The sequence below is a fragment of the Rhinoderma darwinii genome, chromosome 2 (assembly GCF_050947455.1).
Source record: "Rhinoderma darwinii isolate aRhiDar2 chromosome 2, aRhiDar2.hap1, whole genome shotgun sequence".
Classification (NCBI taxonomy): domain Eukaryota; kingdom Metazoa; phylum Chordata; class Amphibia; order Anura; family Rhinodermatidae; genus Rhinoderma; species Rhinoderma darwinii.
The window spans coordinates 255,107,456-255,125,137 of record NC_134688.1 but is presented as its reverse complement, the minus strand read 5'-3'; the positions used below and the strand labels follow the sequence as shown (position 1 = coordinate 255,125,137).

At 39.4% G+C, this 17,682-nt stretch overlaps 1 protein-coding gene across 8 annotated transcripts in view; it reads right to left on the bottom strand.

The window, feature by feature from the left end:
- ADGRB2 (adhesion G protein-coupled receptor B2) overlaps window positions 1-17,682 on the bottom strand; it is a 441,157-nt gene that overhangs the window by 180,774 nt on the left and 242,701 nt on the right. For 6 of the 8 annotated variants that reach the window (XM_075853159.1, XM_075853161.1, XM_075853162.1 and 3 more), the window contains exon 2: window positions 12,146-12,884. The exons of 1 other annotated variant lie outside the window; for it this stretch is intronic. In XM_075853159.1, coding sequence (XP_075709274.1) covers window positions 12,146-12,869 — 724 coding nt within the window. In that variant the 5' untranslated portion in view covers window positions 12,870-12,884. Of the gene's footprint in view, window positions 1-12,145; window positions 12,885-17,682 lie in introns of those variants that run through there. One more of the 8 variants, XM_075853166.1, reaches the window with a different exon arrangement.

Here is a 17,682-nt window from a genome sequence, read left to right as displayed (position 1 = left end):
CGTATTTTACGGGCTATACTTTGTATGGGAGAACGGCCCGAAAATGCATGCTGTGGCAATCGCGGGCCGTGATTAAGGGCACTGCCGTGTGCATGAGGCCTAAGGCCCCATTGACACGACCCTAATAAAATCTCCTTAGTTCCGGACCGTAATAAAGTCCGCAATTACGGACCCGCCCAGTTCTATTGGCCGTGGACACCTTTCCGTATCGATATGGATACGTGTCCGTGCCATAGAACCGTGCCAGGAATTATGGAGCATGTCCAACTTTTCTTTTTTATGGGCCGTGCTCCCGAAAATGTGGCCCACGGCCGGCCGTGCCCCTGAGGCCTAGGGCCTAATTTTCATCAATCTCTAAATACTGTACGTAAATACGCATCCATAGTCATCCGTATTTATGGAAGGGTGTACGTAAATACGGTCCGTATCGCATCTGTATTTGATCCGTATATACGGATTCGTAAAAAAAAGAGGGAGGCTGCAAATGATGTCACCAACATGTTGCATAGCAACGCTTCCGTAAACACGGACGGTTTATGGATGCACATCCGTAGCCGTCTGTATTTACGGAAGCGTCTATAGGCTTCTATGGGAAAGTCAGTGCCGTAATTACGGACAAGAATTTTTTCAGCATGGACACCAATCAAAAAAAATACTGAAAGGTGGCCAATAGAAATGAATGGGTCCGTAATTATGGCCCGTAATTACGGATGAAATATACGGTCGTGTGCATGGGGCCCAACACTGCAACCGTGGCAAAAGATGCCCTTGGCACGACATGAGACACAATATAGCAAAGCCTGATCCAGGGAGTACATGTGTCCGGCATTTGTAGCCTGGTTTATTTTTCCATCTACATCACTTCTCTTTCCCCCTTCTTCATATCTTCTAGCTTCCCCTTTTTCCTTCTTTCCCCTTGCCTTTCTTCTCCCTTTTCCTCCTCTTTACCTTTGGCGAAACGCGCGTTGGGTTTGTGGTAGTGTATCCTGGAACTGGTCCTCTTTGGCTTGGATACTTTTGTGCTATATTTTGTATGTATTAATGTACTCTGGGGATGTTGTCTATTTTTATACAGGGGGTATCATTAATACTAGATTGTATACATTCTCCTTCTCCTCAGAACTTTTTTCTTTGATTGTTTTATGCCTTGACACAGTCTATATATCCAGGTTACCCACCATATGTCTTTTACTCCTTATTTGTGAATGTCTTGGTTTTATCCATTATGTATTGATGTTTGTCTTTAATATATCATGTATCTACAATTCAATCAAATGTTGATATACGATTATTGTAATTATACCATGGTCGCATTGTTTATATCTCAAAAAGTAAAACACATTTTTAATCAAAAACAATAAAAAATAAAAATATAAAGTTACACCAAACACACTGACTGTTTATTACAAAAAAAATAAATAATAAATGCCCTGCAAAGGTTTACATAGCCTTTAAGGACACAGAAAATTGTGGCATTGAGGACAGAACAATTTTTTTCCTATTTGCATCCCGGCGCTCATAACTTTGTTTTTTGTTGAACGTAGCTGTAAGAGACTTTTTTTTGCCGGAGGAGTTGTACTTTTTGTAGGTGCCATTTTTTGGTACCTTTACATATCGTTTAATTTACAGTATATACATTTTTATTTTGGCAAATGCAGAAATTGCAGACTCTCAGTAGTGTATCAAAAGCAGTGCAAACTCTTCTTGTGTTTGACATTTGCTATCTGTACATATCACATCGATGAGTAATTGCTGAAAATGACCATAACCCACATTGACATATTATATATATTAACAATCTCCGAAAATGAATGTGAAGTTGGCTAATTACATTAAATGTGCCAGACAAGAGCAAAGATTTTCCTTTGGGGGCACTAATGCTGTCAGGATTTGAACACAAAAACTTGTGTGTGGCAGGCAGCAGCTCTTCTCATTGAACTAACTGGTAATGCTGGACAGCTCCACTGCTGTCCAGTTTCTCTTGAGATTTGCCTGGATTGGGTGATTGGTCTCACCCTTTAGGTTTAGTATAAAAGTCTGGCCCTTGCACTTGCTAATCAGCAGATTGAGGGAAGGAGAGGCAAAAGTCAAGAGAAACTAGACAAGAGATTCAGCAGTGGAGCTCTCCAGCCGCACCGCTTAGTTCAGTGAGAAGAGCTGCTGGCTGGGACACAGGAGTTTCTAGGTTCACATGCACTTGGACCATCCTTTATACACCTTGTATTTGCAAGAGGGGAATAAAAACTGGAGGAAACAAAGTGGGGCACTTGCTATATTGTTTATCTTCAGTGTAATGTACTTTATATTGTATATACCACATAAAGATAAAGCAGTTAATATATTATTAATAAAACTACATATTGTGGTGTAATATATTTCTAGTTAAATTTGCACGTTCACTAATTTACGGTAGATACTAGGGCTGGGCGATTATGACCTAAGCCACGATTAATTGAACATGTAAACTCGATTACAATTAATGAATATTTAGGCCACACCCTTTTTGCATACAACGTCCGCTATTTGCATGCCACGCCATTGAATTAACATTTGTCCCCTGAGCCTGCTGTATAATATACCCTCTGACACTTCCCCTACATATTATAATGCACCATACTGCTCCCCACACAGTATAATGCACCATAGCTGCCCCCACACATTATAATGCCTCTATTACTGCCCTCCACACAGTATAATGCTAAGATAGCTTCCCCCCACACAGCCCCAATAGTGCCTAATAAAAATAATAATAATATACTATGATCTCCAACAACAACAATAATGAACTCCAACAACAAGTGGAGGAGATCCCTCTACCCATCCGGTCTGTGCAGTTTGGCGCAGACAGGCGCAATGACGTCACTGACTCGCATCTGGCGATACATAGTGAATGGCACAGAAGGGACCTTACGGCCCACTGCCCAATGTATTCAACTGTGTCTCTGACCTGAAGATGCCGATACAGTCTTAACCGGGAATGTCAATTAATTGCATTGAATTTCGGTTTCGGTTCTTTTTATTAATTGCCCAGCCCTAGTAGAAACATTGTCAGAGATGAGAAACCCAATTATTGGCCATTGTCTTAAACATTTTGTGGCACAAAAATGCAGATTGTAATTTTCAACTAAGATTTATCTTTTCAAGTCAGTCCCATGTTTGTTATCCTATATTACTGCAATAAATAATACCTTTTATGTTTGGGAAATAATTTATAGTGCTTTGCACATCAAACAAATCTTTTCAGTATTTGGAAAAGAAAACTAAAACATATTTATTTTTAAATAAAAACATAGAAGCCCCTGCATTGGAGAAAAAAGTTGTGACATTAACCTCTTGGCACCACACCCATTCTATATTGTACTAAAAAATGTAAACAAAATTCTTTGTGGGGTAGAGAAGGGCTTAACACCCTGTGATCACTTTTTATTACATTTCTTTTTAGAGCTAATTTGACCAAAAAAACTGAATTCTCGCATTTTCAATTTTATTTACGTCGTTCACCATGCGAGTTATATAATGTCACATTGTAATAGTTCAGACTTCTACGGACGAAACTATACCAATTTTGTTTATTATTTACATTACGTAATAGGAAAAATGGGAAGAGGGGGGTTCTTTGAACTTTAATTTTTTTAAATTTTAGCACACAACTAAAAAACTTTATTTAACTATTTAAACAGGATAGTTGATAAATGTCTGATTGCTGGGTGCTCCACTGCTGGGATCCCCACTGATCACTAGAATGGCTGTTTCCTTCAGCCCCATGGACATTGAATGGAGCAGCAGAGTGAATGCTTGACCACAGTTCCAATCAAACTCCTCATCACTGCGGCCGTGCAATGAGGAGGAATGAAGGGCTCGATATCCCTGTTCTAGTGTTCCATTCAATGTCTATGGGGCTGCCGGAAACAGCCATTATAGTGATCAGTGGCGCTCCCAGCAGTGGGGCACCCAGTGACCAGATATTTATCACCTATCTTGTGGATAGGTGATAAATGTCCTTCATAAGACAACCTCTTTAGGTTAGGGAAAAAGCAAAGAACTAATAAAATATCTTATTTTAAATACATGGGTGCTTCACTTTCAATCAAAGAAATCCCAATATTCAAAGATTCTCCACCATTTCCAGTCAATGAGGGGAATTTAACAACTTTTCTATGCCAGTTTTCCATCAGAGAAAAGACGCAAATGATTCAAAAGTTTTTAAAAAATTGCACCTTTTGCGCCATTTCCATCACTTTCGACACTCTTCTAAAAAGTGGGCAGAGCTTAGCTGGAGGAGCGGTCCACCCATGGCCTGAAACATTTTGTATAATTTACGCCAGGAGCTTGCATAAATTATAGCAGAAATCTACGAAAATTTCTGGTTTGTGTAAATTTCACTGAGGCGCACGGACAACCCATTATACGACAAAATTATTAAGAGGTGTGCGCTTCTTAATCAATTTCCCAGCTTGTTTCCTATTAAGAATTAATAAATTCCCCCATAATCTTTGAAGTCCATATTACTCTTTCTCTGTATCCCTTGTTAGGTAACCCTGAATTCTCAGTAATAATCCTTTGTTTTCTGATTATACACATACTAGGGAAGATTTTCTAATAGTGTCTTAAATTCAGACAGCTAAGAATTGAACTTGATGCACCAAATTTATCACAGTGGCTCATGCAGGATAAATTTGGCGCACGTTAAGACACTTCTGTCTAAGTTGATACCACGTCTTTGTTGGCTTAAATTAGATGACTGTTTTGGTGCTTTTTAGTGCATATTAAGCCACACCCCTTTTCCACAAAGCCACACATCCTTGTCGGAAGGGTCGCAAACATCTGTTCTTTTGGCGCATTTCATTGATTAATGGGACTAAAATGATTTGCGCCAGAAAGAAGGTGCAAATTAGGCCAGAATTCTGGTGCAGAACTGATAGTAAATCTGCCCCATTGTTTCATACACTGGTTACCCAACAAACAAGCTGATATGTCAGATTAACACTGTTGGTTGGTGCATAGAAATTAAAGAATGACAGGGGCTTTATAGTCTCTGTGTTATTTAAGTGACAAAAACTATGCTAGATGACGCTCTAGAGGTTTTTGGCAATAAAGTGGGTTCTAGACATGCACTAAGATGGCACTTGAAAAGGGAATGCCTAAAAACAGACACTACTGTATTATTAAGCTTGTACTGATCCTCAGTTATAGTCTGTATCATGGTCCATAGCTGCATTCATAATCCTGTTGGCTTTAGAATTGAAGTCTCCCTGCTTCCCCTGCTGGCTCAAAGTTTGCACATGATTCCCTGTTCGGCCAATGTTTGCACAGAGCTTGCTCTCGTGGTTTATATTATGGGAAATGTAGTCTTTACACCAGGCACTGTACAGTCATCCGATGTAGGGTAAACTAACATATTCATTTCAGCTCAGCTAAGCTGTTAGAGGTGTGTCTGTCAACAAGCTTGTCGACTGTTTTCAACAACAACCAGCAGAGTTTATAATATTTCTATTTTTATAAAATGTAATAATGTCAGATAAAAATTCTATATTTTATGAGAACTGGTGACAACTGAAGACAACAGAAATTATATTGGGTTAGTGTGCCCAAGAATGTCTATAAGTAAGTCACAATTTTGCTTTAGGGAACTGCATTATGAGAAATTTCTTAACATGTTACTATTGGTATCCGTTATAAAAATAGAAGCAATTTAATAATTACCATGCACTTCAGCAAAACAGCATGGGTGCCCTCAGAATAATACATACACTTGAATCCTGTGAATGGACCTTTCACAGAAGTGATGCTGAAGGGCATTGTGGTACCCCATGAGAGATTAATTCACAGAATACTGGCTACTGTTAGGGCCTGTTTACATCACCATTTTGGTTTTGTTTGGGGTTCCGTTCATCTATTCCGTCAGAGGAACCGATGAACGGAAAGCCAAACGGAAACTATAGCTTCTGTTTGCATTACAATTGTTTTCAATAGTAATGCTTCCTTTTCAGTTTATTTCTGTTCCGTAAAGTTTCAGTTGACTACGCTATTGTTTCCGTGAAAAAACCCCAGAAACTTTTCGGAATAGAAACAAACTGAAACCAACTGAAACGGGAACATTACCATTGAAAACAATGGTAATGCAAATGGGATCAATAGTTTCCGCTTGGCTTTCCGTTCATCTGTTTCTGACGTAATAGATGAACAGAAACCTCAAATGGAACCCGAACGCTGATGTGAACAGGCCCTAATTGGTGCCTGTAGGAAATTAGTCATAAATATGATTTCCTGCAGGCCTTCAGCTATTTTACTAAAAACATAATTACTTTGCTGTGCTGATTTGAATTCAGTTCTGGTTTATTGCGGCTATTGGGGGTACCGGGGAGAAAAAGTGATGTACAAATCTGTATACCTTGTATCCCACAGAAAATCATGCTTGTATATAAATGTGTTGTAAACGTATCTATCTCTATAATGAAATGATTTGAGCTAAACTACGATTTGTCCTTTATAACATCCTGTAATTTGGTTCACGTTTACGCTGATACTTTACCTAACCAAAGCCAGACAAACTGTCGTTGTATAATTTCCAAGCATACCTCCCTTCACATCAGCTCCTCATCATAAACTTGTGAGTGCCAATGAGTTCTCGTTCTCTAAAATGTCACAAATGACATGTTTTTGTCATAAAACTGGGTGCACAACATAATAAAAATCGGTTAACTGGTGCATTCTCCAAATGGTGCACTTTATGGCGTTTTTAGACATTTCTCCTTTATGTAGTTTGATAGATAAGCCCCTCAGGATCTTTTAGCGTTTCTGGCTTGAACGGCAGCAGTGGTTTTCGATTGCAGCACGTCCTATTACAACAGATACTAAAAAAAAAGGAGGCTGCGTGAAGATTCACTCGTTCTCCGTCGTTCCTCCTGCAAGGCTCAGACTCGGCAGGTAGCTAATAAAATGTTATTAATAAAGTCAGTCGAGGCAATGTGTCAGCTGGGAGGGGAGAGGAGCCTGTTGCTTTTATAAAGCCTGAAGTTATTGCTGCAGCTGCTGTACTTGCTCGGTCTTGCGTTTTATCATCTCGCAATATCCTTGGAAGAATTACTGCGTTTCTGGGCCAGTTAGAGATAGATCTGGTTACCCACTCATGCTGCTGCCTGCTCATGCTTTGGGGCTAGTGAGAATGAGATGACCTATGTAGCGTTCATTTCGAAGTGTGTTTTAAATGGAAACAACATACGTTTATTCAACAAAGGTTTTTGACCCCATCTCCTTTACGTTTCTGAACCTATTTACTGCCACTGATTCTAGGAAAATTGCATTCATTGGAATTGAGATCTATAGGTCCGGCGTGACGGATGTATATTAATGCCAGGAGGGAATGTGGCAGGCATGTGTGTTAAAGCAATCCAGTAACCAGCAGACTACCAGTCTGAATACAAAGAATCTCACTGAAAATTAGTGACTCCTGTCACATAGAAATAACATAGAGAATAGTGGAAAGACTATAATGATAAGGGAGTGGCATAATAAAAACATGTGTGAGAAGTGGAAAAAATAGTGAGTGATCGCACTGAAATGAGAGGAAAGGATAGAGCGAGCTGCAGAGAAGGGAGACAGCAGAGCGCAAATTAAATAAGAGTAACAAACACTTGAGCTGATCTACTGTGCACAGCGGAAATGGATTTCAGATTTATTCGCTGAAATTTCCCATGAAGACATTAAGCTCCTCGGCTGAACACTCAAGTGCAATAAAAAGGAAAAGAAGAAAGAAAAAGGAAACGTTGAGGAGAAGCAGCTATGATCGGTGCTGAGCCCCGAGCTGCACAACATGCCACCAATTATGGTAGCACCATGCCATGAAAACAATGTTTCTCTTTACAATTAATCTGTCGGAAACTTCTGACCAGATTTCGCAAACGTTAGACCAGGAGAGACCAGTATAGAATGAACATTGTAGTGTCCATTTTATGTACCCTCTTCTTAGGTGAGAGACTGTGTAAAATGATGCAGGTAAGTATCTTTTTCAGAATAGTTCTATGTTTGGGAACAAAACAAGGATGAACTTACACAATAGGTAAATAAGAAAAGACCGGGCACAATTGTGGCAATTGTGCAGTCCGGGCCTGAAGATGAAGAGTACCAATGTTCAATATTCAAAGGCAAGAAATAAGTATCACACCAGCGCTTATGACCCACTTTGAAACAAAGACGTACTCTGCACCATTTTGTTACAACAGACCTTTGAAATCTACCGCCTTCAGACACCATTGACGTCATTTTATTTAAAACAATATCCTCTACGTTTCTCCCCTCCGAGCCATTCTATTGATGTACTGTACCATTGAACATTCTTATCCAGCATTCATACACACTCGATTATACGTATAAAACTAGGGCAGATAAAAATTGGTGGTATTACAATAACCACTGAGAACATGGTATTATATTTTAATATTCACTGGCAAAACGAAAGCTCACATTTGGTTAGCTGCTGTGGGAAACTCTACTTTTTGGCCAAGACTTAATTTTTTTTACTTATAACCCTGCTTGGGAAATGAGCCTGGATACAATATAAGCCTGCACCCAACATTTTCCTAACTAGCCAATTTACTAATTCATTTATATCATCAATGGCAGTTGGTGTAAGTATCTATACCTCTAAGTAAGAGAAAGGTAATACAGCTAGGCACAGAAGATTTCTAGGCGCATTGGCTACCTGGCTCTTGGGATTTGTCCCGCCCTAATATATTTTTATCCTATACTTGGTTTTTAATGAAAGAGCTTTTCTTGTACCATGAGAAAATGTTAAAATGCCCATTCATACTATACAGTGTGGCACATCATAATTGTAATGACCTCAGTTACATATGGCAAGGCTGGACAATTCACAGGTGTCAGGTAGCCAATGTGCCTAGACATTTGCTGCTGGTGCCTACATGTTTAGGTGGTTTTCTATTGATTTCTATGAAATTTCTCATTACATGGATACTAAAAAAGTTCAAACTGGCTCTTAAAGTCTACAATAACAGACTGCTCATTGATTTGTCACTCTACCACCAGGCTGAGAAAATGAATAGTCTATGAATAGCTAAATACCACCTTCACCCAGGTGACACACCTATTCCGATAGTCAATCCAGCTAAAGAAGACCGTATTACAAAAGTAAATACCCATGTCTACCATGGCATTACTCTTTAAATTGGAAACATATTTGTAGCAGATCATAGCAATAATTCTACATTCAGAGTATAACGCAGAATCTTCAAAAATGGTGACAAATAGGCTAAAATGATGAAACGGAGGATGCATATGGGAAAGAGACTCCCTGGGTCTCTTGCAATGACTGTCTTTCCACTTTGAATAATACAGCACACAAGATGATTTCCCCTTCAGATAACCTGTTGTTATATTTCTGCAAAATGTGATTAGAGAAGGTGCCATATTCATCATTCCTGCAGAAACTGTATATTTTGAGATTAAAAAGTGTTAATATAAATGACATGTTATTTGTACTCACTCAATAATGGCTGATGTGATTAACCTTCATTTCATTTCCTAGACCTTATTATACAAGCAAGTTAATCTATTTCTGTATGCAGAGACGATCGCACTGTAACCCTTAACTTGCATTGCTTCAGCAAGGGGTTTACATATATGATAAAACTGGTCCATTAAATCTTTGCTGTAGCAACTTTCATAATTTGATTCATGAATTCATGTTGGGTCTGTAACATGCAGTATGTATACACCGATAAGCCATAACATTAATACCCCCTGCCTAATACTGTGTAGGTCCCCCTTGTGTCACCAAAACAGCTCTGACGCATCGAGGCATGGACTCCACAAGACATCTGAAGGTTTCCTATGGTATTCGTCACCAAGACGTTAGCAGCAGACCCTCTTAGTCCCGTAAGTGATGAGATAGGGCCTCCATGGATTAGACTTCTTTTTCCAGCACATCCCACAGATGTATTGAGATCTCGGGAATTTGGAAGTCAAGTCAACACCTTAGCCATCAGGAAGGGTTTCAATTTGTCAGGTTTTCATTGCTTTTAAAGGGAATTCTTCTACGCTATTCTACCAAATAACGAAATAGGAAAACAGGTGGATCCCATTAAAATTCATTGGATGCATTAGGCTTCTGTTTTCATCTGTTAAAAACTGATCCGTTATTGTTCTGTAAGACTATGTTCACGTTGGAAGCTCCGTAAGGGGCCTCCGTCACAGATCTGGTCCAAAATGTTTGCAATATTTTTTTAGATGATGGACACCATGACGGAAACCCAACAGAGTCCATTAAAATTAATGGGTTCCATTGGAGAGCTTTTGGTGTGTCCTGTGACGGATCCATCACTGCCATTATTTTCATAGTTCTGTTCCTATGGTGGAGCAAACATCGGAAGTAGCAACGCAAATGTGAAAGGAACCTAATAAACAGAAACCTTGACATGACTTGACATATGGTAGATCTAGCAAGAAAATCATTCAGACAACTTCTTGACTAACTCTTGGAAACACACATGGAGACAATATGACTTTTTAATTTCACTTAGGGCTAGGTTTAAACTCACACTTTACTTGTTTAGGGACAAAATATGTTATAAGGAACCACAGGTTGGAAAAACCTCAATACTAAGAAATAAGGGAATGCGGTCTTCTTTTATAAATTGCATAGAATGCCTGTGATGTGGAGGCACATAAGCATTTGTTAGAATAGTATCACAGCTGAAGGAGTAGAAATACAGACTAACGCTGGTACAAGTGGAGGGCAGCATTGGAAGAGTATATTCTGTATTGGGGATGGGGAAAAAGCTGTAAAAATATGTTTGCCATCTTAGCCTTACAGAATGCTATTAAAGCACACTTTACCTGCAGTCTATTCCCTACTTATAGACTCAGTAATTAGACTGTAAAAAGGAATACAAAGGACAGCTATATCATTTCTACAGTATGTACAGGATAGATATTAGGTTGGTAACCTTGAGAGCCAGGAGGGCACATTTGGTGGTCAGAGATAAGGAATATCAATAAATGTCCATGCACCCAAAAATATAAGCCAAAGTAAAATGATTATGGTCACAAAAGCCAACTGACATGATGATCATTGAACGGTATGACATTTTATCTCAGAGTAACTACAGCAGCTTTGATGTTTGACTATAATTATTATTCCTGTCTCTCCCGCAAAAGAACAAATCTATGAACATTCATCTTCTTACATTTTAGCTTTTGTATCTGTATTCATAATTTAATATTACAATCTCCCAGTACAACAGACTTTTACAGCACATTATCTTTTACAAACAGTTATACGGGATACTGGAGAGTTCACTCCACCAGCTGTTCATGGGTCTTTATAACATAAACTTCTTCGTACTTGACCAAATAATGTGTATGGTTGGAGATGGCATATGTTATTTTGACATACAGTTGTACTGAAAAGTGTAGTCAATTGAGCTGTTCAGTAAAGATGAAAAAAAATAAAAAACGAATGCCATGTATAGCGACCAAACATATATACCAAAAGGACACTCATGGCATAAGTCTTGCCTATAGAATTCTATGGGCATGATAGATGTACAGTATATGTAAAGGACATTTCTTGATACATACTCTGAGCATAGTGCCCAAACGCATTGTGAACCTAGCCTAATAATATCTAGATGAAACACTATTAGGGCGAGAGTGATGTACAGACATTAAAGTCATTGTAAGATGACTGTTTTTAAACTTATTTCTCGATTATTACGGGCCCATAGTTAACTGTTTCATTTGAAGATATAAGTCTTTGAGTCATCGTCCTTTGTCCAGTTGTTAATAACTCAATTTCTCAGTTAACATTCAATATGGCTGCCCTAACACTAAAAAGCTTTGGGAACTGTACTGATGAGACAGAAAACGATGTCACTAAGAAATGGTTAAATGAATGGCTGAAGTGTAGAGATGTGTTAGTATGTGTTGTTGTTTTTTTTAATTTAGGGAGAAATAATGATTTAGTGAATTTCTATTTTATTTACATAAATATGCCTTGGATTTGGTAACATAAGATTATAATAAGATTTATGTAACATGGATAAATACATACAAAATGACATACAATAATACTTAAATAGAAAATTATATTATTTCATGCATCACAGATAAATTTAAATTGACATACCATAAGGTATCGGGCGGGGATATTCCTCATTGTTGCTTCCAGGGAGTAGCTGTGTAACGCAGCAGTCACTATTATGTCCTGCAGGAACAATGGAATTGGAGACTGTGTCATTACGCCCATGGGCTGCAGTTTCGGGGCAAGTACAGCCAGTCTGTGTCAATCCACACCGTACACCCCAGTCTCGAGTTCGCAAGCACTCCTCAAACCATCGGCACAATACACCACAGGCAAACTGGCTAGAGTTATCATGGTTGACCAAGAGAACCTCCACAAAGCGGAAACTCAGGATAGAGTCAGGGAGTAGCTGAATGGACAGAGGTTGGGCAGACAAGCAGATTCGAAGAAAGTTTTTGTCAAAGTGAGAGAAAGTAAAAGTTGATCCAGGGATGCAAAGTTCTTGAGCTTCTTCAGCTCCCTCCTCAGGATGGTTGCAAGTGTGGTTGGGAAGATAATGATCCAAAGGTTGCACCATGGGGGATAAATGAGAGCACACTTGCTCCTCGTGTGTGAACTTCAGGTACAATGTGTATTTTGTTGGGTCTGGGTTTTCCAGGGTCCAGGAGCAGCCAGGAGAGAAAACAGGAAATAGGTCCTTAAGAGAAAAGGCTCCGTAGAGAACTCCAGAGGCCAGAGCCGAGCATGTGCTCGGTGTGGGGTGAGAACCCCAAGAGCACAAGACAAGAGACGATATCACAGATAGTAAGAGGGGACAAGCAGTGTTCATCCTATGACATGGGCCCTGAAAAAAAGAGGAAAGACAGACATAAGTTTAAAAATGTCACAGTCGCAGAGTTTTAATAATGTATGGATTTTGAATATTTAAATGAGGACAACAAGTTCAGAAGTCAGAAACATGTAATTGATTATTGACTTGGATTTTTCACTAAAGCATGAAGAAGTTAGATGTATAACTTAAAGTAAACTATACTTATACTTCATGTTTTTAGGTCCAAAATTTGCTGGTAATGAATTTCTTAATATATTGTGATAGTGGTCAGAGCTGTGTTTTCTTATATAGTGCTCCAAATCCACTGCATACACCTACATTTAAAACCGAACATTCCAGCTGCCTATGAGAGGGTGCTAAGGAGCTGACTGCATACTGTTATACATTGAACGCAATAATCACACAGTATGAAGTCCGCTCCTAAGCTCCTCCTATGGGTGGCTGCAGGTAGTCAGAATGTTACATTTCAAATCCACGTCTATGCAGAGATTTAAAACTCTGTATTATAAAGACGGCACTCAGACGGCAAATTAGGCTATATTAAGAAAAGAATGAACTTTGCAGGTGCTTTAAATAATAATAGCCACTCCCACTAGTCTTTAGGGGAGTGGTGTGTGTGTGGTGCATGGGATGTGTAGTAAGAAATAATAAATGAATAGTGTGTGTGCAAGTGTAATACTATAAGTGAAATATAGGGGGCAGTAATGAGTGAAGTGCCTCAATAGAAATAAATGGATAATGGGGTGCAAGTGTGTGAAACATGGAGGGATAGTGTGTACGTCATGAGGCACAACATGTATAGCCAGGTAGAAGCCTATTTGTGACGCCTTGATAGTTCATAGAGCGGGCTACCCTGCTTGCTATGCCAAACAACAACACACCATGCTCTCCCAGCATCAAAGACCCGGCTGTGTCCAAGAGAAGCGAATATACGTAATAATGAAAAATACCTGGGGTATTAGTGATCATTTTGGCCAAAAGGACGCAAGCTCGCAATCCACAACAAGGATCCCCAGACTTGCGAGTCCCCAACTCCTTAACTGGAACAGAATGTTCCTGATGCACAAACAGAACCGATAAAAACAAGGGGACATATACAAAAACACCGAAAAAGGCCATACTTACAAATGGACACAGCCAGGTCAGTAACTTACAGCTCCTGATCATAGCGCAGCCTGCTAAATACAGCTAGGGTCGGAAAACATTCCAACCCTAGCTGCTTAATCCTTTGATCGCCGCAGTCCGTGACCGCGGCAAGATCAGAGGGAACTCCCCTCTTTGATCTCGTCATTGGAAACCGGTGACTTGATAAAAGACCGGGGAATCCCTCTGCAGTCATCCCTGGGGACCTAGAAAGGACTCCAGGGCTGTCTGTTCTGTTTGCCTGCTGTTAGGGCACACTATCTGCTGCCCTAACAGCAGCCTGTGTCAAAGTGACACAGTATAATGTATTAGCATACAGGTGTATGCTAATACATTATAAGTAAAAATTAAATTTGTAAGTAAAGTTATCTCGTAATGGGATTAAAAAAAAAAAGTAACAAAAGAAATAAATAACCCAAAAAAATTTCCCCCAAAAAAGGTTATTACCGTATTTTTCGGACTATAAGACGCACCTGACTATAAGACGCACCCAGGTTTTAGACAACACAAAATAGGAAAAAATTTCACATTTTACTTCTTTTACAAAGAAAAAACTATTGGTAAAAAAAATAATTTGTTCAGTTTCACCACATTCTGGGAGCCATAATTTATAGTTTTCCATCGTTTGAGCAGTGTGTGGGCTTATTTTTTGCGGGACGAGCTGTAGTTTTTATTAGCACCATTTTATTTCATTCTTTTTAGCACTATGGTGACCAAAAGACAACGATTCTGGGGTTTTAAATGTACTTTTTTTTACACCGTTCACTGTGTGAGTCAAATCATGCTATATTTAATAGTTTCGGACTTTTACGAATGCAGCAATACCAATTTTTTAATTATTGTTTTATTTGTACATTGTGCTTGAGGAAAAATGGGAAAAGGTTTTTTTTCATTTAATTTGTAATTTTTTGTTACACTCCTGAAAATGTATGTTTTATTTTACAAATTTTATTAGTTCCCCTAGGGGACTTGAACCAGCGATCAATAGATCGCTGGTACAATACACTGCAATACATGGATGAGTTACGGAAACAGCGTAACTCGCTGAGCTACGCTGTTTCCGTAACTCCTATAGTAGTGAATGGCAGTTACAGAAGCAGCGTAGCATGCTACGCTGTTTCCGTAACTACTATTCAGTTGTATGGGAGTTACGTAAACTGCATAGCTCAGCGAGTTATGCGGTTTCCGTAACTCGACCATGTAAGCAGGAAGTGGCCGGAAGACAGCGGAGCCGGGTAAGATAGAACGGGGTTTAGTGGGCCCCGTTCTAGAGATGGATGCCGGTTCCAGAGGTGGGACCTGCATCTATCTGACATTTCTGACATATCCTGTGGATATGTCATAAATGTCCTTCAAAACCACTATAAATGCCGCGGTCGCTATTGACCATGACATTTAATAGTTAAACGGCCAGGAACAGCGCCATCACTGTTCCTAGCCGTTAGTGCAGCGTGTCAGAAGCTGACACCTGCAGTGTATAGAGCGGGCTCAGCGCGTGTACCATGAGCCCTGGTCTTTTGACACAACTTTGGCCCCCTTCTTCTCCCTCACACGCAAACGCAATGCAAACAATGCTTTTCATCTTTAAACTTTTATTTAAACTTTAAATCAAACAATGATAGTAATATATTTTTTCAAATGCGATGAGCCGCTTAGTTTCTGCTCGGCTTTTTCCGGAAAACCAATGTAGTGGTGTACGAAATCTTAGACTTTATATGGGCTGGTACACTAAATGCTCAGCTCTCCGAAAAAAAGAAAGAAACCAAGCATCTCAGCACGAGTGCTTCTGCCGCTTCATGTTAGCGATCAGTGGGGGTCTCAGCACCCAAACCCCCACCGATCAAAACTTCTGACAAGTCATTATGACATGTCAAAAGTTTGTTAAAAATTTAGTTACCATTTTGTTTCTGATCGGCTTAGTTTCTGAGCGTACAGAGCTCGCTCGGCTTGTTGAGCTACGTTATTTCTGTAACTCTCATAGTAGTGAATGTCAGTTACGGAAGCTGCACAGCATGCGAGCTAGGCTGTTTCTGTAACTACCATTCAGTTCTATGGGAATTATGCAAAACAGCATAGCCCAGCGGGCTATGCTGTTTTTGTAACACCCGAACATCAAGAATCAAGAAGTGGTCGAGAGGCAGTGGGAGCAGAAAGAGTTAGAACAGGGTCTATCTGACATATCCTATGGATATGTCATAAATGTCCTTCAAAACCACTATAAATGCTGCGGTCGCTATTGACCGTGACATTTAACTAATTAAACGGCCAGGAACAGCGCCATCACTGTTCCTAGCCGTTAGTGCCGCGTGTCAGAAGCTGACACCTGCAGTGTATAGAGCGGGCTCTGCGCGTGAGCCCGCTCCATACATTATCCCCTCCCCGCTCCATAATGTTCTGGCACATCACGGGTTGGGAAGGGGTTAAGTAAGGAGCGGTCAGGGTCCCCTGACTGCCGACAATGAAACGCAGGGACTTTTTAGCAAGATTTATGCTTGCTAAAAACTTCGTCTTATAGTCCGAAAAATACGGTATTTTACATCAAATATATTTTGTTGCTCCAACATTACATAAAAACAAAAATCCTACAAATATTAGGTATCTACACGACCGTAATAACCTGAAGAATTAATTTAACAGGTTATTTAGTGTGAAACACGAACAGGATAAAAATAAACAAGAAAAACTATGCCGAGTATCGCTTTTTCCTATATTCACGCCGTAAAAATAAATTTTTTCTACCCTTAAACTGCGAAAAAAACAACAACTATTTCTCCCGCATAAAACAAGGCCTCATACAGACACGTCAATGAAAAAATAAAAAAAGTTATGGCTGCTGAAAGGCAGAGAGGCAAAAACAAAAAAATTAGCTGGTCATTAAGGCCTTTTCAGGCCCAGTCATTAATGGGTTAAGTGACAGTTTTCTCATGGGTGATGTGGATGTCAGACAATTTTTGTCCTTGAAAAGTACAACAATAGTCAGGAACCATAACGTATGACAAATATACAACAACAGTGGACATCTAGAGAGGGGCAAATACTATTTAACACTGATGGTCACACATCTCTGCTTATTGCTTCCCACCTAGGACACCTTGGATAAGATGCAGTGGTTTGGCTTGATCAAATCTTGTTTTCCTTCCCATAGATAACAACCCTCTACCATCATAAACATCCATTTCAATAAAAGAAAAGTCAGCTTTGAAAACAAGCGTCTGGATTTACTGTCAAGGGCAAACAGTGAACATCAGCAAGAACAAAACTCTCTGCAAGGTCACCATGTAACAAACATAAAAAACATACAGACAGAACAGAACATAGAATTCACCTACTAATACCAGCAAGAATAAATAATATTTGCTTCCATGACTACTACGCAAAAGCTCCTTTTAGCTATTGTGTTAATATAAAACTGGAACACTATTGTTATTTAATATAATTAGGAATGTATTACACACACACAAATATAACATACTTCAAAGCTATACTAAATAGGTTTTGCTCAGGGGCATACAGAGAAATCAAAAGGCCCATAATAAAAATGAAAAAGGACCCCACGTTCCAAAAAATGGTTGCTTTGGCTATTATTAGATGTACTGGCTGCACTCCTTTTCAAAAGCTGCTTCCATAATCTGTCACTTACCGAGTCACTCATACAGAAGTATATCCT